Source organism: Polyodon spathula, chromosome 19 (genome assembly GCF_017654505.1).
Source record: "Polyodon spathula isolate WHYD16114869_AA chromosome 19, ASM1765450v1, whole genome shotgun sequence".
NCBI classification, from domain to species: Eukaryota; Metazoa; Chordata; class Actinopteri; order Acipenseriformes; family Polyodontidae; genus Polyodon; species Polyodon spathula.
In genome coordinates this window covers 19,108,324-19,135,697 of record NC_054552.1, presented here as the reverse complement: position 1 = coordinate 19,135,697, position 27,374 = coordinate 19,108,324, and the positions used below count along the sequence as shown (strand labels likewise).

Here is a 27,374-nt window from a genome sequence, read left to right as displayed (position 1 = left end):
ATGTAAATATCCGGAGATTACAAATTTTAATTATAACGATTTAACATAAACATGATTGCACATAAAAATAAATTACACATCGCACTACCACGTCTTCTTCTTCAACCACTATTATTAAATAAAATTCAACATGATACAATAAAAAGTGTTATTAATATTGTAACAATATTGTTTTCGATTTTAACCACATATAACGTAGCTTTAATAAAGATCCTGACAACATTTTAAAAACTAAAACAATTTTCTAAATTAAAGTTTACAGACAGAAAATGGAGACGGCTTAACCTTGCCTTTAAGTTCTAAAATTTGCTAACTTACTTCACGGCTAACTTATTTCCTGTGACACCGGCACTGGTGTGAAAACAGCCTCAGAAATTATCGGTCATCTTATCTTGGAATACCGCAAAACCTGAAAAGGATAATTTGTTACAACAAACAACAAAAAAAAAAAAAAAAACATGGAAGTCCCTCCCTCGAGTGCCAGTACAGTGCAGTGTTTGGCTGTTCCATGAATCCTCCTGCAGATGTGGGAAATCAGTTTGTTTTCAATTCACAAACGTCATTTCATCTAAAAAAATGTTAATATAAATGGCAATATTCAATGTAATGTTTATGGCAAATAAAAAAAGTACAAAATATTTACAAAAAATGTTACAATCAAACAGTCTTCAGGGACTATTTTTTCTCAGTGGAAGGATACATAATATATATATATATATATATATATATATATATATATATATATATATATATATATATATATATATATATATATATATATATATATATATATAGCTCTGGAAAAAATTAAGAGACCACTGCAAAATTATCAGTTTCTCTGGTTTTACTATTTATAGGTATGTGTTTGGGTAAAATGAACATTTTTGTTTTATTCTATAAACTACTGACAACATTTCTCCCATATTCCAAATAAAAATATTGTCATTTAGAGCATTTATTTGCAGAAAATGACAACTGGTCAAAATAACAAAAAAGATGCAGTGTTGTCAGACCTCGAATAATGCAAAGAAAATAAGTTCAGATTCATTTTTAAACAACACAATACTAATGTTTTAACTTATGAAGAGTTCAGAAATCAATATTGTATAAGTACAAGGTTGTCCTAGAAGAAAACTTGCTTCCTTCTGCTCTGACAATGTTCCCCAACTCTGAGGATTGGTTTTTCCAGCAGGACAATGCTCCATGCCACACAGCCAGGTCAATCAAGGTGTGGATGGAGGACCACCAGATCAAGACCCTGTCATGGCCAGCCCAATCTCCAGACCTGAACCCCATTGCAAACCTCTGGAATGTGATCAAGAGGAAGATGGATGGTCACAAGCCATCAAACAAAGCCGAACTGCTTGAATTTTTGCGCCAGGAGTGGCATAAAGTCACCCAACATCAATGTGAAAGACTGGTGGAGAGCATGCCAAGACGCATGAAAGCTGTACTTGAAAATCAGGATTATTCCACCAAATATTGATTTCTGAACTCTTCCTAAGTTAAAACACTAGTATTGTGTTGTTTAAAAATGAATCTGAACTTATTTTCTTTGCATTATTCGAGGTCTGACAACACTGCATCTTTTTTGTTATTTTGACCAGTTGTCATTTTCTGAAAATAAATGCTCTAAATGACAATATTTTTATTTGGAATTTGGGAGAAATGTTGTCAGTAGTTTATAGAATAAAACAAAAATGTTCATTTTACCCAAACACATACCTATAAATAGTAAAACCAGAGAAACTGATAATTTTGCAGTGGTCTCTTAATTTTTTCCAGAGCTGTGTGTGTGTGTGTGTGTGTGTGTGTGTGTGTGTGTATATATATATATATATATCCTTAAAAAAGCCAGTTTGTGTAATTATTTTTTTAAAAAAATGTAGCCATTTTATAAGCAAAATAACCCACTCCAGGGTGTGCGGTAAGACAATTCTTACCACACTTCCTGGATGAATGAAGGCACTCGGCCTGTGGCCTTGTGCCTCACAACCCACCCAGGGCATGCGGTAAGAATTGTCTTACTGCACACCCTGTCGTGGGTTATTTTTTACTCAATACACAATGAAGTAGTGTATGAATGAGGTTTTAAAGTTTAATGATCTCATTGTATAACATTGATTTCACGTTCATGGGCTTTAGAACAAATATATAATGTCCCTTTGCTTGAAATGATCGAATTTTCCCTTGCTCTGTTTTAATTATTTTTTCACACATATTTGATGATGTATGTACTGATTACAAAATATAGAAAAATAATTTATAGGACAAAGATGATAAAGTGAGCATTTTCTTTAAAAGCATTACAATCCCGCAAACCAGCATAGCCAGTTGACTGATCCTGCTCATCAATACTAATATTAACACTTTGTACCCAACAACCCAACCCAACATATGATTACATATAGTTGCATTTATTAAATGGTTGTTTAAGGTACGATTAGTTGCAGTTTATCCTAAAACCAAGTTCGCTTTAAAATAAATAGGTAAGTCTAGTGCCTGTAGATCTGATTTCCCAAATTACTGTAACTTTAAAACAAAGTTTTATTGAAAACACGTATTCATTTTTCTCTATTTAAATATTGTAAAACGTGTGTTAATAACTATCTTTATACAGTACTTTCAATAAATGTAATAAAATTACAAATACCACCTTTTAGATCTACCCAATGCCCGTCAACTGTAATTTCCAAGTAAATGAAACAGTATACGGCTTTGTCCACCTTCTGTGTAGAACTGCTGAATAGCAGTACTGTTGCATAACAGACTAACAAGTCTTGTAACAAAACACTCATATACAAGCGTTTGATGCACTTGCCTTGGGTTTTGCCTATTCTGTAACATACAGAAATCAGTTTCTGTCAAGATGGCCAGACAGCAGACCCGACACAATTTTAATATTAGATGCTTGGTTGGCAGATGCTTCCATGTCGAAATCTACACATATTACTGATGGTTCACTTAGGAATCCTGGGTTATATATATAAGTATGGGGTATACGTATTACATACCATGAGTGGGCAGGCCTCTGGATGGACCACACTAACATTATCTCAAACTCTAACCTGTCTGTTAAATAAATGTTATTATCAAGTGTTTCTCCTATATGTGAAAAATATCACAAACCGGTACATGCCTTCTGATCCTGCAGAATGACAAATCCAACCTGGCGTAATAAATGTGATCATATTCCAGTTGCATATTCCTGTGATCATAATATCCACCCAAGGTTCTGTCTACTGGATTTTTGTAGTTCAGCACCAGTGTACAAACATCATCATATGACCTGGGTTTCTTTATAGTCTTTCTTGGTGCTCAAGTATCTTATTGTAAATTTCTGGAAAGGTTCAAATGTATCCACAATGAATGAATGGAAAGAATAACGGTGCATGTTTTGAACCTAGAACATCTTCTTACATGCTGTCTGACAGTGGGGATTAAATTCTTGATGTACTCGTTTTGTTTATTTCTTGTATTTATACTTTACTGTGTATTATTTCTCTCATGTACATCATTTTATTTGTTTAAAATTAACAATACAAATAAAGCTGGAAAGTTCCACGAATGTTAAAATAAAATGACAAATACACACACAAAAATAAAGAGCCTATTACACAGAGCACATAAACAGGCACAGAACTAAGACCTCTCCAGCACAGATCACAGGGTCTGCAGCATAACAGCAGGAGCCACACCATCACCCCTAGCAGCACCATCTAAAGTGCTTGTTTATTTTACTGAAATTCTGGTATGCATTTTTTTTTTTTTTTTTTTTTTTAAAGCAAACACAATTGATTTCCCCTGGTGGGAACCCTTGTAAATCGTCCCCTAGGGGGTGCTATAAACTTAAATATGAATGCATTTCTTTACAAAAAGGACATGGGAATGGGAGTTTTGCATACATGGGTTATTTACAATGGAAGTCGCTTTAGCTTTAACAGGACTTTGTTTCCAAGTGGGCCTACAGAGGAGTCGATACAGATGGAAAAAGAATGGGGTAAAAGACAAGTTCATTTTTGCAATAATACCCTCTATGGTAAGTTCCATTTATAGAAAATCCCCATCCTACCGACTTGTCCTTTTTGTATTGTAAACAAAGTCATTGATGTTCCACTATATAGCACCCCTGGTGGATTACGTAGAAGTGTTCCCATTTTATTTTGATCAAGGCACCAACTATTTAATTTCTGTCCATCTGGGAAAATACCACGTTAGAGATCTGTGACATCTCGCTTTGTGTGCCTCCCACAAGAAAGTACTGCTTGTATTGGATTGAAACATATCCGAACCATAGTATGACTTCATAACACTCAAAGGTATTTAGGGAAGACATCACGGGTAACCAGTGACAGGTTTGACAGACATGTCTGGCTATTCCTCAGCAATTACTATCTCCAACTGCTCACAAGCCACTAAAATCAATGCCCAACTTGTTCCTGAAGAAACTTCATCTGAAGATAGTTGTGCTACGGACGTTTTGAAAAATCTAACACAAGGTGGAACACCCATTAAAAATAACCATTGAACAGGTGAACTGTTGGTGAAAGTGTAAAGCATTGCACTGCTGCTGTGGAAACAAATATCTCCATCCACCAAGAAGTGTTGTGTGCATTCTGGGAAAGCTCTCGCTGTGGTGGAAGTCCAACCATAGTGGGCACGTGTGACAGGGTGCAGCCTGTTTGTGGTTTTGTGGTGTTTTAGAGTTGATGTGAGTGAATGAGTTTGTGTGAGGAATGTGTGAAGGGTGCTGCAGCTGACGAGGTGTGAATTGCCCAATTAGCTGTATAAAAGGGAGTGTTGGGAGTGTTAATTGGTGTTTGTGAGAATGAGAGGACCCGTTTGGTAGAGGTGAGTGAGAGTGTGTTAGCTGTGTTTTTGCTTGTTTATTAGCTATTGTTTAGACTGTTTTGTGTCTGCATTTGGCCATCGTGCCCTTTTGTTTGATAATTATTTAATTAAACGTATTTCATTTGCTGCACTTTCTGTCTCTGAGTCTCCTCAATTTGGCTACTCTGTCACAGCATGTTAAGCATTTAAAGCATTAATATAGCAATTGGTTTCAGGCTAGTGTCAGGGTGCAGCCGTCAAAAAGGTCCTCTGTTCCCAATCCAACTACAGATACAGATGAAACAAAGGGGCCCCTTTGATTACAACACTGCTGGTAATCTCAGAGATCAAGAGAGAGAGCTAAAAGAACAAATGCTTGCTTTATCAGTCAGTAGTTAGATAAAGTTTAAAACTGTATTCCTTTGAAAGAAACATAACATATTGACTTTATGGTATTATTGTCCACTTGAAAACATATACACACACACACCAACCACACACATATATGGTATATAACACATATCTATATATATATATATATATATATATTATATATATTATATTATATATATATATATATATATATATATATATATATATATATATATATATATATATATATATATATATATATATATATATGTATGTGTTCTGTAATTACATATATTCCATCTTAGATTTCAAATAGTTAAACAAAACAGTTTGTATGTGGCAAAGGTTTATTAAAGTACAAAATAAAGCGAACATACTGTACTTGGAGAGCTTATTGTACAAAGTTTATACACAACACCGGTCTAGCAGTACGAATCCTAGAACTACTGCCTCGCTACGGGGTGTGAAGCGTTTCTAAATTCACAGAATCTGAATTTAAATAAAACCTTAAAAAAAAAAATAAAAAAAATCATCAACACTATGTTAAATAGTACAAAAATAAGGACTCCACAGTAATATAAACATTTCTGATTTTGAGTATTCCAGGAAAAATCTGTCCAGTCTGAATGTTGGAAACTATCAAATATTGAGCAAAGAAATTACAGAAATCTGTTTCAGCACCAGGAAAGAGGGGCTGATAAAGATGATTTCTCCAATTGTACTTGAAGATGTACTTCAAAACAGAATGGAACATGTAATATTAAGACTGAGGGGGGGAAATAAAAACAAAAACAAACCTTTACTCTAAGCATTTTGTGATGTTTCCAACACATTCAGACAGGGAAAAAAAAACAAAACTCTTGGGACAGGGAAATTTACTGAAAAAAAAATACCACACACAACACGTGAACACATTTCTTTCCAATAAAAACAAACCATTTAAGGTTACTCAAATGACAAATATTAGTAAAGAGACCTACGCCTGAAGTGATGTAAGGTAGGGCGAAGTGTTTTTTAAAAACACTAAGAGCTGTTGTTAAAGGGAGCTCAATCAGTGGGACTCAACGGTACATAGTTGAAAATGGAGCAGACTAAACTTTGGGGTAAAATCATTGACTAATCTGAAATTACGTTGCATGTAATGGCTTTCAGAAGCCATTCTCCGCTGGTTTCGCATACTTCAATTTGCACAAATCTTGACCTACATAATGTTACCCTTGGCATGGTAGTCCAAGACTAGTGCTTAGACGGGCATTCCTGTATATTTTAATAATCACATACACATTCTAAACGATTGAACGATGACACTTATACTTTACATCAACATGCCACTGGCTAAAAACAATGGTTACATAATACCAAAATTGAATACATAAAAAAATTACAACAAATAGCAGAACTATGACAGTGCAATAAGTAGCTTCTCGTAATTGAAGTACAGTATGCATACATATTTACATGAACATATCATTAAATACAGTTCATACTTCCCAGTCCTGGTCTACGTTTTGCTACACAAATGTTGTAGAGTCAATGTTAAATCATTGAATGTCATATAGTAAAAGGGTCCCAATGCTGTTCATGTAAATCAGTCTTTTTATGCAAAGTGTGAATTTTACTGGTTTGTCACCTTTTTTCAACATTAAACTGGAATTTGTGAAGCTATTGGCTGCAATATCGTTCACGTTCCGTTTGGTATCGACTTGCTTATAAAAATTAACCACAGTAGTTTAAGTATAAATAATAGGGGCTCCCAAGTGGCGCATCCAGCAAAGGTGCACCACATAGATGTGCCCTATAGCCTGAGGATCACAGGTTCAAGTCCAGCTATGTCACAGCCAACCAGGAGTTCCTAGGGGGCAGCACACAATTGGCAGAACACTGTCCAGGTAGGGAGGGCTTAGGCTGGCAGGGGAATTCACAGCTCACCAAGCAGCAGCAACCCCTGTGGCTGATAAGGCACCTGTGGTTCTGCAGTGGCACCTCCAGATCTGTGTTGTTCTCCTTCACTATAGGTCTGGTGGCCTCATTGTGGAGCCAGGCTTGAGCCAAGGATACAGGTAATAATTAGGCATACCAAATTGGGGAGAAAAACTGGGGGTAAAAAAAATATAAATAAATAAATAAAATTATATCATGACTGGCAACAACACCCAGGGCTAGAAGTTAAAGCAGTAGTTAGGAAAGTAGGTAGCAAAATGGTCTTATTTGGAGCAGTCTATTTAAAACAATAGGTGTGTGTTTGTTTGTTTATTTATACATAAACACACACCCACTGTTTTAAACAGACTGAATATCCCAAACTATCACATAGTAGTAGACCTATATTTAAAATCAGAAAGTATTTATTGAAACCACCTTGTGATCAACTAAGTAATAGAACTAATGCAATTCCTTGTCAAAATGCATTTTGTTTTATCTTAGTTTTACAAAAATGTAACCATATCTATCTGTCATCCAAGCATTTGACATGCCATCAGTACAGTTAACCAGGTTGTTTCATCAGCACAAATTACATGGTACAAAATTATCCTCTTATCTGCCTTCAGTTGTTGACTTAGATTTCAGCAACTAACAAATTCACACACTATAAAGACAGCAATTAAAAAAAAAAAAAAATCATCAAATCCTGCATTTCTGTATGATCTCATAAATTATAAAAGGTTACAACTACAACCGCACCGTTTTGAAAATGAAAGCTAATTCCAGCACAGTACCGCTATATTTAAGATTCATGTAACATGTAAAATTTTGAAGAAATTATCTAAGTAGTAATAATAGAATAAGGGATATCAAGGATTTTGACAGGGCACTCTATATATCTATCTACATCTAACTTCATAGTCAGAATTTTGATAACATAATAATTATCTACCTATTACGTGTTCATTATTCACAGGTGAAGCCAGAGTTAATATTCTAACAAAACCAGAGCCACCATTCTCCATGACAGATTAAATTAGCATTTTATTCACACTGCCTGTTATCTTAGAAAGTCATAATGTTTTTAAGAGTTATTTAATTGTACTTTTGAGAGAAAGAATAAACTTCATTAATTGAAATTATATCCACGTTGCTCAGGTACCTTGCGTGCATCTACATGGGGCAAGATACAAATAATAGATAGATAGATAGATAAAAATAGATAATTAATTATGTACATGTTCACTCAGGGTCGGTCATATAAACTGCAGCGTAAGGTATCAGAAATTCTACTGCATAAAAAAAGCCAAAAAAATAATAATAGTAGCAAATTAAGAGTTTGGCATAGCAAAATGCTACCATATATACGTTAACTTTGAGCCTTGTAATACCACATTGTAAAACACCTCTATTTTGAGGTCTCTTATTAATTAGCTACAGTATCGGTATCACAAAGAATGCCTCTATCTATCATGAGCTTGAACAATTTAGAGAATTTAAAGAAATGATGATTTATGTAATATGTATTTATAGCAATACCTTATGGTGCAGCGGCAGGCTTAGCATAGTTAATGGGTCTGTTCAGACCACGTATATATTTGTTGCAATACAAGACAGATTATACAATTAATTTTCTAATCAATTATCCGAACAAGTACACACTCCCATCCCTAGTGCTTATCAGGGTGTCATGACAATAACCTTTAATGTCAGGCCTGGAGAAATACATTTGCAGAAGCTTCTTTCTTCAAAAGACTGTGTGGTCCGGTGGTAAAGAAAAGGGTTTGTAACCAGGAGGTCTCTGGTTCAAATACCAGCTCACACTCTGCTCCTTCAGCTCCGTCTTTCGGGTGAGACGTTGCTGTAAGTGGCTCTGTAGCTGATGCTTAGTTCACACCTTAGTCTCTGTAAGTTCCCTTTGATAAAGGAGTCTACGAAATAAAATAATGATTAAAAAAAATCCCCACACAGAATGAAGAAAAATAAGCAGGTTGATTAATTTTTTTTTTTTTGTTTTGTTTTAAACTTATGCTTAAAGAATAGAAGAAAAGCTGCTAAAAATTATATTTAACTGTGTGAGCCATGCTAACATCTCACTCACAGCTACACGCTTCAGCTCCTCACCTTTGAAACCACAGCAACAAACACAGGCAACTGCAAGACAAACTGCTAGTTGCTATCGGCCGATTCCGAAGGGCACTGATAAAAAGGGAAAGTATCACCAAGTTCTGTTTTGCCTCCGTGTGGAGGAACGACTTTTCAAAATGCAGAACTTTCAGGTCACAGTGACATTTCTTTCTTTAGTACTACACCCTGCATACTCTTAAGGAACATTTAAAACTGTCATGACAGCGATATCCATCAGTTTAAAGTTTTTTTTTTTTTTTAATCCCATGGAAGAGAATTTCTACATTACAATACCCATAATCTGAAATCATCTTGTAATGGTGTTTCAAGGGTAAAAAAAAAAAGGCCATTATGGGTAACTTCTCCAGGTGACATTTTTAGCATCTCCTTTACTAGATTCACTCCTACTGTACACTACAGGCAAACATTTAAAAATAAGACTGAATCCCAATGCTCAAACCCACATTAGTTGTTTCCAATACCCTACAATGAATTCTTAAGAGTGTCAGAATTGCTTTGCTTTTGTGCAGTGGGTTTGCTGGTGTAGCACAGTGAGCTTTAAGTTCCCACTGCTTCAGCTCTGTCCATCTTTACTACCCCCTGGGTCCTCCACTGGTGCACAAGAGCAAAGCAATGACAGCACTGCAAACATAGCATGCAGATAAAAAAAATATCTAAACTGAACTTTGTAGTACATATGGTAAGTTGGGTCCCAACTCTTAACTCACACAAAGAGACACACACACACAAAATACAAACAAATAGTCCTTTAGTCCTCCACTTTCAGCCACCCCTTCTTATAATCCTGAAGAAGCTCCAAATAGTACTGCCACTCTGGCTCACTGTCATATTGCACCTCATAGACTGTCTTTAAGGGGTTGCTGTGCTCCTCGTGCACTCGTACCACCACCCCATGGTACCAAACCTCAGACTTATCTTTCTCTTCATAGAGGTGTCTGATCCGCTTGCCCACCAGGGCAGGGTAGTTCATTTCCGTGGCTGGCCTGACCCTCTGGACCGCCGGTCGCAGCATTGCTCTCCTCCGGCGGGCACTGTGGTGTAGTGAGTTACGGTGCACTGTCAGGAGGCGGTGGAATTTTATTTGCACCACAGAGCTGCGAAGGCGCAATACCTTGGAGCTGCTGCGTGTGGGCCGCATAGTTTCTGCAGTACCAGCTGCTCGTTTCTTCTGCTGGGGGACGTCAGGCTGGACTTTCCCCAGAGGTACCTCTGGGTCGGGAGGATTCTGGAGTTCTTGCACCTCTCCTCCGCTTGAACTCAGCTGCCCCTTTATTCCAGAGTCTGGCTCTGGGCAATACTTTTGGCCTCTCTCCCCAGGTTTGCTTTTAAATAGTACCCGTTTCAACTTTAGCACCAGGCCACTGCAGCTCTTCTGTACCATCATTGGGGACTTACTGGCTTCCTGATCTGTTCTTAGTGGTTTAACATCAGGCACCTCTGGCTCCATACAGGAAGACATTCCTCTTTTGCCCTCAGGCATCTCCACCTCCTCAGGGGAAGCTTCCTCAAGTTTGACCTCTAACATTTCTGACTTGTCCCACTCGTGACAAGACTCTTCTGCATTGGTCGAGTTTTCAAGATCACTCCTCACCTCATTATTCGAATCAAGCTCTGAATCGTCATTTCCCTTCCCCACAAAAGTTCTGTTTAAGCCATTTTTTCTTCTGCCCTTTCTATTCCCTTTGAAGTGAATTTCTCCTCTCTTGCTGCTCTTTAATCCCCTTGGGGTTCTCTTGTTAGGCAGTTGATGCTCAGTTTGTGAATGCTCCCTTTTCACTGTTTGGTTAAAGATGTTTACTGTTGGAGGTGCTCCCCACTCTTCCTTCAATCCACTGTGGGAATCTGAAAGACAAAAGAGCCACCCTGTCAGTACAAAACATCCATTTGCAAGCACACAAAATAAAGATCATGCGACTGAAGAAATCTTTGTAAGGGCTGGACACAACCAACAAAGCAATCTGGACAAGTTCTGATAACTGAAAGATCTTTAGATCCATTAGGAGAACTGTTTTAAAAAGTAAACCCGTTCAACTAATCACAAGAGACAAAAGTAAATAGTGGAAAGCCACAATTCCCCAGAACTAGCAAATACTGTGTTAAACATATTCTTCACTGAGCAAACAAACAAATCATATTAATTATATTTAGCTATATCCCAGCTCAATTAGTCAACACAGAGTGACTACTGCCAGCTTCATTATACTGTCTAATTGTACTGGAAAGCAAGATTGTTATTAATCAGTTAGGAGTTTAAGAAGTTTTGGAAAGTTGGATGGGTCGCTGAATATCAAATTAAGCAGCACTGAATCACATTGGGCTGAACACTTTGAAAGCACTATAAAAATTACCAAGAGGTGGTCCAGTATATTTTCGATATATAACTGCAAATGAAAATTACAGGGATGTCCTTTTGAATTGACCCTACTTTGCTTTTGCAGCTATACAGGGGAATAAAACATCCACTCACTCTTCTAAATTCTGCAGCCTATCAAGGTAAAAATTATTAAATATGACTGCACTCACATCAGTGCTTACACAGAATAGATAAGCATCAACCAGCCCTCAAGATAAGCTGCATACTGGGTGTTTTACAAATTGATAAAAATATGAATTACATATGATATTTAAATTGAATGTGTAAAGAATACACATAGCAATTTTGCTGCACAGCTGGAGTTCACATGTTATCAGCTTCTTGTACTTCATTTGTTCCCAGAGTCTCAATGGTCAATTGTGAATGTATTGCATGCAGTAGCTAGAGAACGGATCACAGACACGGCGGGCAGCTAATTGTAGCATGTCTGGGAACTGCCAGAAAGACATGACCAATAAGTCTGGGTTTTCAATAACCTAAACAAAGCACGTTTGAATCCACTCCCTTGTAATGCATGTTTGTGACTGATGAATAAGCAAATGCATTCTTTCTCTGTGCCATCTTTATCCCTTCAGCCTACCAATTTACCTATCTGTCAACTTAATTATTGGAAGGTAAATCTATAAAATAAATAGAATATTCTGTGTTTGGAGACAGTCGGGATGCTTCATATTGCTATAGCAAGGCGATCAACAAGGAATACAATATTATTGTTTTATTATTTTTCATTAGTGTAGTATAGTTTAAAAGGGACAGCACAGGAGACAGAGAAAGGAAGTTTTTGTAGCTTTCTGCAAATCCAACAACCTAGTGCTAGTGGGACGAGACTCTGAATGCAGTAGATAACTACATCGAGAGTAGTAGCTTCCTGGACTATGACATTATTAATGTTAAGGCAGAATTAAATGGCTGCTTAAAAGATACTTCAGCGTTCCTGCTAAGGCTAAAATGTGCACATTTAACTGGCAACAACCTTCACACTCAGGTTACTAACTTTCACAAGTTATTTTGAGACCATTCTTAAATATCAACCTCAGCTCACACGGGCACCAGCGAATCTGCTGATACAGGGTGGGCGAAGCAGGCGTCTGGCGATCTATGCTCAGGAGTTCCAGTGCTGGTGATTAACATCACAACGTCAAGCCTCGCCTCCCCTCCCCTCCCCTCCCAACCTAGCACTGCTAAAAGTGTACATACAAAAGCACACCCACAGCGTATTGTAGGGGAATAATTCCATAGAACCATTCCTGTACATGTTTGTTGCGACCCTGTACTACATTTATTCACCGAGTTGTATGTTTTAAAATCTTCTGAGTTTGTGATCTATTAAGTTTATATAAATAAACTAAATGTATTAAACTGCAGATGTGTAGCTGGGAACCAAACTATGGGTGGTAGGACAAATGGAACATGACATTCCACCTAAACTTTTATTGCATTACCACCTACTGAGTTGACTTCTCACTACCTCGTAAATACCTGTCCCCCCCTGTTGTTAATTACCCCAACTGAGCTGGCTCCAGCTTATCAGTTGATCTTTATTGTATTACCTCGTAAATACCTGTCCCCCCCTGTTGTTACCCCAGCTGAGCTGGCTCCATCTTATTGGTTGAAAGGGAAACCACCCTGTCTCTCTGTAAAGGTATACTAACTGTATGCTAACTCTGTATGGCAAAACACTGCTCGGGTTTCCTAGCACTGATGTGCTGAGCTGTTCTCGTTTGCGCAAACTAATAAAGCTTTATATCTCTGAACACCTGGTGCAGTTGGCTCTTTTAGTTGCGGACCTCCAGCTTTAAGGGTTTTCTGATCCTGTGCTGGACCACTAAATCTTGATAATGACTGAAGCCAGAAGTCAGCTTGTGCTTTGAATTACCTCAACTTGTCCAGGGTCACCCACAACTATGACTGGATGTATCCCGCCCTGAGTCAGTTGGTGAAAATAGGAGATACCTGAGCTTTAATGTTAATGATTACACAGTGTTCAAGAGTCTACTAGATAGCGTTGTGTTACAGGAAAACAATAGAAATGTCTTACTGACCAGTCCTTAAAGTAGATAAAAACTTATGAAAAAAAAAACACCTTTTTCCTAAAACAAGTATGAATCTACTGGACAGAATCAATTTCTTAATGACATTAATAAGTAGTAAACTAAACCCGCATAGAGAAGGACCTGTGCCACCTGCTTCACAATCTCAGGCTGACGGATTTTAAAAATCCCTTCAAAGTTCTATAATAAGCCACTGCTCATCTTGAACGTGTTATCCCAAATCAGCACTGAACTAGTAATCTGAAACCAACAGAAAGCTTAGTAGATTCACCTACCAGGCAGGGCCAGGTCTGACTAGGTACAGAACCATGAGGAATACACAATGTACATTCCTATTCTAATTGAAAGGGCTGGAACGACAACAATGTGGATCCGTTTACACTCAAGTCTTGAATCTGGATATGCAGTGCCTATAGAAAGTCTACACCCCCTTTCAAAATTTTCACCTTTTGTTGCCTGGAATTAAAATGCATTAATTTTTAATTTTTTTTTTATTTATCTGCACATCCTAGCTTTGAAAATAAACAGTTATTTTTTTAGCATTCATTTTAACATTTTAGTCTCTTGAAGTGCACAGAAAACCCACCCCTTCAACCCTCGGATTGATTAAGAGACGCAACACAGCTGTCATGTGGTTCCAAGACTTATTTTCACCCAGCAACGCACAAGTGATCTAGTCTGCTAGAATCACAATCAATTCTTATTGTTAAAGGCACAGTAGCATCTGCAAGATGGGCGGATCTGTTTTTTTTTCAGCCAGACAGCAACAGCCACTTCGCCGGGCGGGCTTGCCCCGCCGAAAAGGCCTAGGGAGAAGCATGAGGTTCTATTCATTTTCTCGCATCGCTGCACATTTTAGCTTGTCGCATCGCACCTTGTGTGTAGCGGCCTTTACTATATATCACAAATAGTGTGTAGCAACATAACATTTAAAATTACACTGCTGACTAAGCTTGTACGAGGTTTTTTTTTTTTTTTGGTTTAATTAAAACTGCAGTAGGCATTCAGAGGTAAATTAAAGCGATTTATAACACTGAAGGCTTAACTTTTTAGAAAAACAGTTTCAGGTATGTTCTCAAAGTGCCATTGAGGGGATTACATATTGTACTAAGTATTCTTGAACTGTAGCATCCCAGGTTTGGCACATTATATCATAAGAAAATTCTATGAGACAGTTAAGACGGGAAATCAGGCGGTAGTATATATTATGATGACTTTCCCTTACCTAAGTGTTTGTGGACACAGTCGTGGTAGTACAGGCTGAGCAGGTCAGGGTAGATGGTGGGAAGCTGCTTGAGAGAGAGAAGCCTCCTCAGTTTGGAGGAGCAACAGCGCTGCTGCAGCTGAGTAAGCAGCCTTTCCTCGGAGAGGGTGGTGGGCCGGAGCTCCACGCGGTGCTCCTGCAGGACCTGGTCGATGGAGCAGCCCTGGAGCTGTGGGAACAGAGTCTCCTTCACCACCACCATAGGGATGAAAATCGTCCCTGCCCGAATCACATGGGGGAAGGGGCAGTTCTTGGTGTAAATGTAGATCTCCAGTTGGGACAGGATGCAGCTGAGGGCTGATGCGATTTCCCCGGATTTTAGCCACACTTCCTTACCCCGGGGGGCTTTGAGGACCTCCAGAATACGGGAGATATTCTTCGTCTTGGATGGTAAGGACTTGTATTCATGGTCCTCCTCCATTTTAGCCAGTAGACCCTTCAGTTCTTCCTCAGGAGTGTGGGACATGGAGTTGGCAATCAATCTGTTGAGGGACTGGTGAAGTTCCATAAAATATCGGTGAGAATGCTTGTTTGTCTTTATACTGCTGTCGGCCTCACTCAAGGAAGGGGACACCTCCGGTGCACGAGGGGAAACCGTTTTAATGATATCTGGTAGGATGAGCTTGAAAGTGGGCAGCTTAAGGGACTGGACTGAAAGGTGTTTTTCAACAGTTGGTGTTGGTTCACTGTTTGTATTCTGCAGCGGAGGTGGGGTCACAACCAGCTTCGTGGGGGCCGGTTTAAGGACTTGGAATTTTTTGTGCATAAAAGTAGTTGTACTGCTGCTCACAGGGCTCTGAGATGTGGGAGTCGAAACTTCAGTTTGGAAATCTTTCTTTTCAAAATTACATAATGTCTCCCTCTTCTCATGGACGATCGCTCTATCCATGGTTTTATAGTCATTAATGTTGTCTGTTAAAGGTTTGCTCTGGCTGCCAGGTTTTTTGACACTGAGATCCAGCACAGTATCCTGACTATTCATCTGCACGCCACCAACCATTTCTCCCTCCACCACATGGCCATCCAAGTTTAGCTGCATCAAGTTGCTTTTGTCAGCCTTTAAATCAAAGTGGGCTGTTGGCTGCCTGTTGTCACAGACAGCCTGTTTGCTCTCTCTTTTTCCCCACTCAGCAGCCACATTTTTGGCCTCTGTCTCTCTTTTGCAAGCGTCTTCTCTACAAGTTATTGGGGATGACCTAGAAGCAGGCCTCTCAGTTTCCTGTTTTGAGAAACTTTCACTCGCTTGCCTTTCGGTTTTTTGCCTTGAACATGGAGAGGATTCCTCTTTTTCGCCATTTGGAATAGGTAATATTCCTGATGCTTCCAGGTAGGCCTTGTATGGAGCCAAACTGAATACGTTATTGATAACAGGCATGAGGGGGGAGGAGGGAGAGCGAGATTTATCTGTATTGCCACTATCTTGTGCTTTCTGGTCTTCCTTCCCAGACCTTTTTTCTTCATTTCTCTTGTTGGAGACTGTGACTTCATAGAGTTCACTGCTGCTATCTTGTTCCCTTCTGGGGGGAGAGTCAATTACAATTGGACTGCCTGCACCCCCTTTACTACTTAGTTTGCTATTATTACTATTATTATTATTATTATTATTATTATTATTATTATTATTAGTCTTCTGGCCTCCATGCTCTGCTATGACCCCTCTATTTTTCCCCACTGCAGCAGTACTCCATTCCTTGTGAAAGTCAATTCGGCAGGAAGTCAGATCTTCCAGGAGATTATTTGATGTTTTTTCTTGCATGGTCAGCCGTGCTACAGAAGCATCCTTCAGGACAATATGCGCTGGATTTTCAAGCCTGTAGGATGTACGAACAGGTTGGAATGCACTGGTTGCTGGCCGGTACCTGCCAAGTTCATTGTGTGGTGGCATTACCTGGAGATTTTGGGAAGTGCAATCCACAGGATAATCAGCAAAATCCATTCGAATGTGTGTGTCACATCCTTCAGGAAGACTGCCCTTATGCCCTGGGCTCAGCGGCACTTTGTATCCCGAATAAGGAAGTTCATAGTCCCTTTGTAACTGTGCATTCCGAACACCTGCTGAAACCACTGAATAGGGCATTGAAACTGCGCTATACGGAGGTGGGGGAGTGTGAAAAAAATATTGGTCTGAGGTTGCAGGATAGGCGTTTCTTGCACTGGGCTGGTTGGGAGAAGCATCTCCCATAAGCTGCAGTCCCAAATCTTTGTAGCTTGCAGCTTTCTCAATGTTCAGACCTCCCTGCGGACAGATATACACATGCCTCTGGTGCAGCTGGGGGTATTTAGAAACAGGAGATCTCGGTCGGTAGACTGGGGGAGGCATGTGCGAGTGAGAGACTCTCACCCTCTGCATTTCATGGCAGTTGTTTGGAGGCGACGGTGACATGTCGTGATAGATTTTGGAAGCAGGCTGTATGCTGCGATAACTCTTGGTGGGGGGAATGGGCAAAGGCCGTGAGGGGCCATCATATGGCAGGCTGTTATAGTCTCGCTCTGCAAAAGTGGGCAGCTTCATTGCCCCTGGCTGCCTAGAACTTGGATAACCTCCTTGACCAGCATCCTTGGAATGTGGTCTGCTGCCACTGCCCTGCTCCAGCTGGAGAACCCCTGGTTCAAACAAGCCATTCCTCTTTTCCATGGACGACACAGGTGCATAGCAGTGTCCTGACCCTGATCTCCATTCGCCCTCGTAAGGTCTCCCGGGAACCCGGTCAGCCCCAGCGTCTATACTGAAGCACATTCTGGATTTGCACCCAGGGTCTGGGCAGCAAACCCTGCTCCTGTAGACAGGCTTTGGGACAGCCAGGACTGCCGAATGCTCAGATTGTGGGGACCCAGTGGCATTTCCCATTGCCAACTTCCTTAGAGCCATTGGAGCATGGAGTCCGGGGGCATTGGGACTGTGTGTAAGGTTCTCGTGCCTTTCAACAAAATCTGCCCATTTCTCATTTGCAATTCGGTCCTGAACCAAAACAGACGAACTCGTCTCAGTATGGAATGCTTGGCCAACAATCTCCGGCTCTGACCTGAATACTAGTCCATTGGTAAGGGGCCTCTCAGAAGCCAAGGGGTGGACAATGGAGCTCCTTCCATTTTGCAGGTAAGCCCCTGGGGGGCTCCATTGCAAAGGAAGGTCAACTCCATCTTGGCCTTTTAGGCAGTAGGTGAAGTAGGTCCCACTGTACTCAGGAGAGTAACCACGCAAAGTTCCAGGATTGCACAAGCCGGTAGCTATCCCATGGTCAGCTCTCGTGTCCAGACGGGGGACCTTGCTGTGGACCAGAGGGTCCACATAGCCTAGCGTTCGCTTGCTGGCCATCATAGTTCTTTTATTCTTTGAGGATTTCTTGACAGAAGGAAGGGGGACTGTAGAGAAAAAGAAACACACATTAGAGAATTTCAGAATAGCAAGGAAATTAGTTCATGCTTAATATGATCGCCATAAAACAAAATAAATGTCATGCTAACTAGAAGCCTACATGAGAAATGGAACTAAGTATCTAGTGGAAACTAGTGAAAATCAAGGAACCCAGAGGTGCAGCAACAGAATACTGTATAGCGCTTTTTCTTTTTTTTCTAAGAATGTCCAATTACATTCTATCACTTGAACTCACATGAATTGAGAAATATGGACTAAACCACAGCGCCAGTGCTTCATTTGTAAAGAAAGTGGTGCCCAAGCAATGACAATAATCCCGCCCTAAGAACCGTACATTCAAAATCATAACACGTTTTGTTTGAAAGAGTACTGTACATACTAGTGTTAGATGTTTACATTCACGTATTCCACATCATACAAAAGTAGTGGTAAGTGCAGAAAAATTAAAGGCAGCTTTCACATTTCATTGTGTACTACTCATTTAATCATTGCAAGTAGTGTAAGAAGCTACTTGTATCGTTCATGACTTTTTTCAACTCAAGCAAGCTTATTTGTGTAAAAAACGACAATAGAGTTTCAGCCAATGTCGTTTTACTTAAAGACACTCAAGCTGAAATTGTAAAGTAATTTAAAATTAGGCTACAAACATGGCAGCGGACTGTCTAATAATAAACTTTTAAATGTTAGATAGTATTTGAAAATTGTCAGTAAACACTTCAGAAAAATGTAGTAGGCCTATTAAAAACAAAATGTAAACGTAACATATTTAAAGATATTTTTTCTTTACAACTTGTTTTTATACAAGCAATGTTAATATATAGCATTTTTTTAAAAAAATGACTATCGGTAGTTGCAGGTCTGTGACCAAGAACTAATCATAATATTACTTTTTTTGCTGTCTGACCCGCTTTACTGTTATGATCTTTAGTTTTTTTGTAATCCTGTTTTATTTTTATTTTTTTTCACAACGCTGTTTTGCGCTGTGGTTTATATTTCTCATTTCCTGTGAAATACGGTTACGGTTCCGGCTCGGCTCGACAAAATGACAAGTGTGAAGCTAGCTGAACTGTGAGGGCTCGACTCCAGTGTGCAAGTGTGAAAAGGCTATTAGTGTCCACTGTTGTGCGATGAGGAGAAACAGTCCTTGACAGTTTTTCCTACCTAACATGCTGGACTGCCAGTCAATGTGATCCACCCTTTGGAAGACCTTCAATTTTGCACAGCCAGGATACAAACCTGCACTCCCTTGACTGTCTGAACTGCCCTACACACCACATGGCTATGCTTTAACCAGGCTGGCTGAAAATGTGCACGAAATTGGTGACTGCACCTTTATGTAGCTGTAATATGGGAAACAGCGTGCTGCAGCTCCCATGCTTATTTTTTTTTCCCCTAAACTTTTAGTTTTAGTTTTTTTTTTTGTTTTTTTTTCTCAGCAGTACACTTCCTCATTACAGTCCCACTTGTCTCTATGCATTCTGCTTTCACCTTAAAATGGTCAGTTTGGAGAAATTTGTTTTCCCTGCAACAGCTGACCCTGCTTTAGTGCAAAACTCACGCTATATTCTGTTTTTCATTATGGCAACGTCTTAAATTACCGTGCATGCTTCTTTGGCTGAAGAGATATTATCAGCTCATCATCTAACTAGAGAGAATCTGCTGTGAAATTAAATCATCCCTGAACTCCTGACAGTAAACAGTGTAACCAAATCTATTTTACCTGGGATAGTATGCGGCCGGTAAAGACGCAACAGACAAATGTATTTGTGGGACTCAAAACTTAAATTTTTTAGGCACTCTACAACTTGACTGGCGAAAGACAATGTTGGTTTATTGGAGTTCACAAAAACTTTTACAGCTTGATACAGTAAACTTTACTTCCTTTTTTGTTTAATTATTTAGCTTTTTTCCTGCATTACAGCCCTTCAAATAATTGTTTTTCACTGCATTTTGTTAATGGTGCGTGTGCAACACACAAACCTTAAGTGTACTTTTTTTTTTGCTGTTCTTGTTCTAAATTGTTTTAAATGCAACTGTTCATTTTAAGCTGCATTTTTACACAGCAGTACCCACACGTGTTTGGTCACCAACGCAACCATTGCAAGAAACTGGGGTTACCGTACCGTGTTAATACAGCACCCTTGTGTATCAGCAGAGGATTGCACCGGTCACCAGCATATTTTGAAAACCCTAAACTAGAAACCTCTATTTGTTATTTAAATATTTTGATTTTCTCTACTCTGCATAATCTAATCAGGACACCTAATTATGTACATCACTAAAAAGAAAATGAAATGACTCATTTGAATGTGATGGGTAAATTGTAGAAAGTGATAGATGCACTTTGACAATAGTCTGGCACATTTTCCCTCCAGTAGACTCCATACTTGTGTGCCTCAAAGCAGTTTCTTGACGCGAGAATTTCCATAACATGGTTTTCCCTGTACATGAGATCAAAGCTCATTAACCTTTGCCCTCTACTTGCATGCATTCAATTTGGAGATCAAAAACAGGTGTGTGTTGCTGCTGTGAATACACATGAACAATTTAACTAACATTTAGTTTTAAATATGCACCAAAATTAATTATTAATTTAAACTGAGAAGGATATGGGTATATAATACTATCTAACCAAGTACTAAATGAAACTGGAAAAGAATATTAGCAGTGTGCTTTTAGTTGCAACTCATCCATTCACTCAGTGTCTCTCAGGTATATTTTAATTTCTATATTGCCTACTTCAGAGCCTTCCATTCTTCACTCATATTACTATCAAGTAGTGGCTACCAAATTTCAGCCTTGGACTGCTTTCCTCATGTATAGTTCAGTATGTGACAGTACATCATGTTTCATCATGGGCAATATTTATATGTGCAAAAAAAATTATATTGTTAATAAAAAAAAAAAATTATAACAGCATGATATTTATGGTTTCAACTTTTAAGTTATCATTTTCAACCATTAATATCTCATCAATGGTAGGGGATAGACTGATGTCCTTTGGACATGAACACTGTGACTAATTACATTTTTTTCAATCGGCTTATTGGATTTTTTGTTTTGAAGTTATTTTTTATTTGAATGCACATTTGAGTGCTTGAGAGATTTTTTCAATCACATCGGCTCAGAGATACAAGCCCAGAACACCAGCAGCTGTGTGAGAATGCTGCCAGCTAAAAGCAAGCCAGCGCTGACAGCAGGGATATCGACTCATTTCGGGCAGCGAACTTCTGTCCCCATTCGTTTGCTACAGCATCTTCAGACGAGGACTAGCGACTCAAAAAAAAACAACAGCTCTTAAAATAAACCGAAATGTCTGTTAAGTGGAGCATTTCCTAGTTATAGGTGTTGTTGCCAAGGCATTGTGCTAGATACTGTGTACACGCTGCTGCTGCCTACCAGCTTTCTTTTTATTAATTTTCAACAAACATCAATAGTTAACCATTTACTTTCATTCACTCAAGTACACATTCATAAATACGTTACTACAGTTCAGAAAATTCCCCCACCCGATATAGCCATATCAAAATTACATTACTAAATCTAGAAAAAAATTCAATTTAAATCATTGATCATTTTAAAGCAGTCTAAATAGCAAAGATAAATAAATAAAGCTAGCTAATCACTTGCCCTAAAGGCAGCATGTCACACTGGCATTTTGTCAGCCTTAACAGATTGAATCGATATGGTTATCACAACGAACGTTTGGCTCTCTGCACTGCTACAGGCCGTGTAACACAGCAAGTAACCATTCCCCATTGGCCATCTTCTGGAACTCATTTCGGCCCACAGGCTCCCAGTGCTGTGGATGTGCATCATAGGCACCTACTTATTCGTTATTCCCATACCTGTGATGTGTTATTTACATCTTTGACATGGTTACCTGTTCATTATTGCTTGCTTTAAATTTTCACTGTGTTGCTAACCGTTTCAAAAAGATTTCCACTGCTCCCCTAATCATTGTTTAGTGGAACTTTTCTTTCTTAAAAGGTGTTGTTACTGAGGTTTTAGAATCAATTACCTTCACTGTTCCATTTACCACTTAATGCTACCTTGCCTGCCACATCTCAGTACCTATACTACAAGCCTAACCTGGATGCAGCAGAGTTATGGGTGGTATTGCATTTACTGACCTTTGTGGTGTCAAGCTGCACCATTGATGAATTTCCTATCTTCTGTTTCTGTGTGTGTGTGTGTGTGTGTAATTATATTTATTTATATGTACTTTATGCCGATTGCTTTCATGTATGTTAAACACAGTTCTTTGTTTAGCATATGCAGTACTACATGACAAAACTGCTGTAAATTCATGCTCTCAGATTAAATTTGATTGGACCTTCCTATTAGCATTTTAGGTCACTCACTTTAAAGCTAAACACAATGACAACTGAGTATTTCACTTTCTATATTCATGGCTGGTCTTCAGGGTGAGCGAATGCCAAAGTCAAATAAGTCTCATAAATAATGCTATAACCAGACGTCACCAGATTGTGGGTTTGCATGCACCCTGCATATGGGCCCAAAATTTAAATGATGATTTTACATAAATACAAATGCGTAAAAATTGAGCCCCCTAAAGCCAGACATTACAATGTGAGATGGCTGGAGGGGGCTGTAACTGACCTGTAAACTGTGCTTTACCTCTCAGTGAAGTAGCCTCAACCAGCTTGACTGTAGGTACAAAGGAGTTTTTGAATGTGATACTTCTATGCAGGACTAGCAAGTTTAAGATTCCTTTAAACTTGCATGGCAAGCTTTTTTTTTTTTTTTTTTTTTTTTCACTTAGATGTTTATGATATCATATTATAGCTTGTGGTATGACAACAAACTTGCTATTTTCCTTATTTTATGTTAAGTTTAATGTCAGACTGCATGCAAAGAAACATGGTTGCCTGCAAACAATAATGTTCATGCATAGATTGATAGTGTCTGCATTGAATTTATTAATAAGTAATCTAGCAGCCTTGCACCAATGTTTCAATCACAGCGTGTGTAGAAGATATTTGTCAAGCTCGCCGGAAACGAATCGGAGAACTAGGTGGAGGCGGGTTATTGTTGACCATTGCAATAAATGTAATAATGGAAAGAAACACGGCAAAACTGGACATGTGTGCCGGTGTCACCGCCTAATGCTCACCCTCATGAACTGTATTTTAGGCAAATTCTCAAGGGGGTGAAAGTTAGCCGGAGGTGAGCATTAGGCTGTGACATTGGCATGTTTAAAATCAACAGTGTGGCCTTAATAGATTTATTTTTTGTTTTGCATCAAGGTCTTATCCTAAATTCTTGCTAAGAGTCATGTTGCTAAGTCTAAACTCTGAAGCACAAATCAAATACCGGTGTTATGCCAAACCGTGTTACTGGAAGAAAAGTGTTGCAATTGTAGTCAGCATGCATGCAAATTTTTTTTCGCTATCTTGGAATCTTGTCTGCGAAAACGTGTTTCAATAGTTTTGCTCTAAATGTATTCAGTGCATCCTTAATTGTTGGAAGAACCTGTTGCTGAGGATCTCAACTTTCATATTACATACACGTAGTGGACAAAAAAATGGAAACACCTGGGTAAATGAGGGACACCAAGTATATTGAAAGCAAGGGCTTCCACACAGGTGTGGCTCATGTGTTGCTCATGTGTTAAGCAAATAACATCCCAGCATGCTTAGGGTCACGTATAACAATGCTGGACAGGCCTGGTTACCTAGAACCTAGCATCAACCTAAATAACTATACAGCCGCGAGTGCTTGGTTACAACAGTGAAGGGTTCTGGTGGTTCCGTAATGTTGTGGGGCTCATTTTCCTGCCATGGTTTCGCTACTTAATGGTACTGAGTGATCATCTTCACCCCATGTTGCAGAATTTCTTTCCTGCTGGGGGGGGGTCTTCCAGGATGGCAATGCCTCCATTCAAAGAGCAGGTGTGGCCATCCAGTGGTTTGATGAGCATGACATTGATGTTATCCATATATAATGGCCTTCTCAGTCACCAGATCTGAACCCACTCGAGCATACATGGGATATTCTGGAACAACGCCTGAGGCAGCATTTTCCACTTCCATCAACCAGGCGTGAGTTGACTGACTTTCTCGTGGAAGAATGGTGCCGCATCCCTCCTGCAGAATTCCACAGGCTGGTAGACTCTATTTCATGACATAGAGGCCGTACATGGTGGCCCAACATCCTATTAAGTGACTTTACATTGATGTTTCAATTTTTTTGTCCACTCCCTGTGTGTGTGTGTCTTTTTAATACACTATTTTTAAGTGTCAGTGAGAATTAGGTTTGCATCCTCAGCACATGATTCCACACATTAAAGGGTAAACGGACACAGTATTCTGCTCCGCTACAGTTGAAAACCCACTAATTATCAGTACAATGTTCTCAGATCTTCAAAAGACAATGTCAGATCTGAGCCAATGCAGGTATGATAACTTTAACTACTCCGTATCTATAACCTACAGTGGAAACACTGCATCATTCAAAACTATCTTAAGCATCTGTGAGCGCTAAAAACACAACCACTCCCTAGTGCATTTCATTTGTGTCCCTACGGTACTGTGGAAAACTAATGCATGCATACAAGGTACATACTGCTTACCAGTCCTTATACATATTACTGAATCAATTCCTGAATTATACCGGTATGTAAAACAAGAGGCCATGTAGAGGGTGGCACTACTCGGTTTAAAACTAATCCCCATTTACTGCTGAGAACTTATTTTTATTTATTTATTTTTAAACCTGTGAGATTCAGAAGTTTTTGCAAAACTGATACAATAGTTTATTTATTTATTTATTTATTTGTTTTTTTTTTAAAGCATGTTTCCAAAAACTGAAATTGTATAGATTTTGTATTTATTATATTGGATTAATATTATTTACAGTATGAGTTAAGATTAATCACATCACAAAGCAAAACATGTTTTTTTACAAACACTTGCACTATCAAATCGAGCAATAATTTCCTCACTTGTATGTTTCGCACGTATTTACTGTATCGTTACAAGTATCGTGTCGTGCACAGATCAGAATGTGATGTTGTTTTGAGTGTCTTATGCCTGGAGGGGTAGGCCAGTTCAATTTTGACTAGATTAAACATCTCTTACACAAAAATAATACACTTCCTGACTTCTGATATTGTATTGCAGATCTCGTGTTAAGACACGTTGATTACTCAACATCAAACCAAATGCACAGGCCAATTAAATGAAACTGGGGAATAAAAAATAAAAATAAAAAAATCCCAGCCATGGACAGAACAGCATCAGGCTCTGGTCACTAATTTACTTCTTATGCATTTCACAAAAAAAAAAAAAAAAAAAAAAAAAAAAAAAAAAAAAAAAAAAAGGTTCCTCGATACTATTCTAAGACTTCACAACGTTTTTCAAAAGAAAACACGTTTACGTTAGTACCTGACCTCCCAGAATAATTAGCATAGCCGTCCATACAAGACCGACACGCACCCGTTGGCACTGCACTTAGTTTGCTGTAACCCCAAGGCCTTAAAAAAAAAAAAAAAACAACAACAACATGACATGGTCAAATTGAATTATTTTAAAATCATGTTCCTCTTTTTTTCGTTGTAAACATAACCATTGACGTGAGTGAAAAACACCGTTCTTAATAGCCAGATCGAAGTTGAAACGTATCGTTTACCGCTCACATACAATTAATTATTAGCCAAAAGTAAGCGTGAGGCCAGTACAAGTTTACCAAGCAGAAATGTAAAGACCTAGCCAAAGCGCACTGAAAACTACAGTGCAGCAGCACCAGTAATACGTACGATGTTTTTTCTTCTTCAGTTAAGGGCTCTTCCACTATTGAAACAATATCCTGTTTGTTTAGGATTTACGGTTAACATAATCATTACCGTAATTAACTCTATTCTTCAGCTCTGTGCTGTAAAACAAGTTACCGTATTTGTACAGTGCCAAAAACAAAGGCAACCTATGATAGTTAGTGCATAGCGCAAACAGTAAAAACAGGATTCAGTCACGCTAGCTATTATTTATTTAGACCGGTAAACACAAACACACACACACACACACACACACACACACACACACACACACATATATATATATATATATATATATATATATATATATATATATATATATATATATATATATATATAATTTCTGATTCCAAACGTATTTAATAGCAGCCTACTTTGAAAATAAAAACAGCTGACTTCATTTATTTATTTATTTTTAGGGGGGGGGGGGGGGGGGGTATTTCTATAAACATTCTGGGCGCACACACATTTTGCATTAACAAAGTTTAAAACGAAACGTATAACTAAAGTGCAATCGGATAATTACGCTGTATTGACATAAAAATTAAGCATTTCACAACATTCACGCAGTTTCAAATCAAAAACTACAACTGTAAAAATAAGACCGTACCTTTGTATTGCTACGAATAGGATGATCACTACTTTTGCCGAAACACCTGCGTCTTCTCGTATCCATAAAAAACATTTTAGAGGTTAATATCAGGATATATTAATGAAGCGACTGAAAAATATCAGGGTGTGATGTCCACAAATCTGTTGTTAACTACACATCCACAGCATTGTTGTTCCTTTGCAGAAGTGCAACTACTCGCCTGTACCGTATCTGTGCAGCCAGCACGCTGCCTATGTGTATGTGCGAGCTAGCGAGTGTTTTGCCGGGACTAAAGGAAGTCTCATGATACTTTGAAAGCAAAGCAGCCAATTACAAGCAGCCAAGTAAAAAAAAAAAAAAAAAAAAAAAAAAAGGGAGGCCTGCTCATTTGAATCAGGGGCAGAGGTTCTGATGGCGGCCACCTTGTTGTGTATTCTTCATTTGTGTTTTTTGTTTGTTAATGTCGTGATGACATTACGTTTACTGTTTTAATTACTCTTAAAATTCATTAAGGTCAGGGCAAATACGCTCTTCAGATTGGCTTATCATGGCATGTACTGTAGTTTCTACAACCAATGTTTTATCGAAGCTTTTTTTAGATTGTCAGTAATAGTTGTCAATATCAAAAATGCGTTTTTTATAAAAGTAC

At 38.7% G+C, this 27,374-nt stretch overlaps 1 protein-coding gene across 1 annotated transcript; it reads right to left on the bottom strand.

Annotated features, from left to right (window-relative positions):
• Window positions 1–8,149: 8,149 nt before the first annotated feature.
• Window positions 8,150–26,987, bottom strand: LOC121294767. The gene is made up of 3 exons (XM_041218846.1): window positions 26,744–26,987; window positions 14,924–18,325; window positions 8,150–11,115 (listed from the first exon to the last, which is right to left on the bottom strand). Exons 2-3 carry the CDS (start codon window positions 18,279–18,281, stop codon window positions 10,022–10,024), a joined length of 4,452 nt encoding a protein of 1,483 aa, XP_041074780.1. The 5' UTR covers window positions 18,282–18,325; window positions 26,744–26,987; the 3' UTR covers window positions 8,150–10,021.
• Between the last annotated feature and the right edge of the window lie 387 nt (window positions 26,988–27,374).

Excerpts from the sequence above, each read along its gene's own strand:
- LOC121294767 (XM_041218846.1), bottom strand. The coding sequence starts at position 18,281 with ATGATGGCCAGCAAGCGAACGCTAGGCTATGTGGACCCTCTGGTCCAC. Across the intron at positions 11,116-14,923 it reads CTGTGTCCACAAACACTTAG|ATTCCCACAGTGGATTGAAG; the intron begins GTAAGGGAAAGT and ends TTTGTCTTTCAG.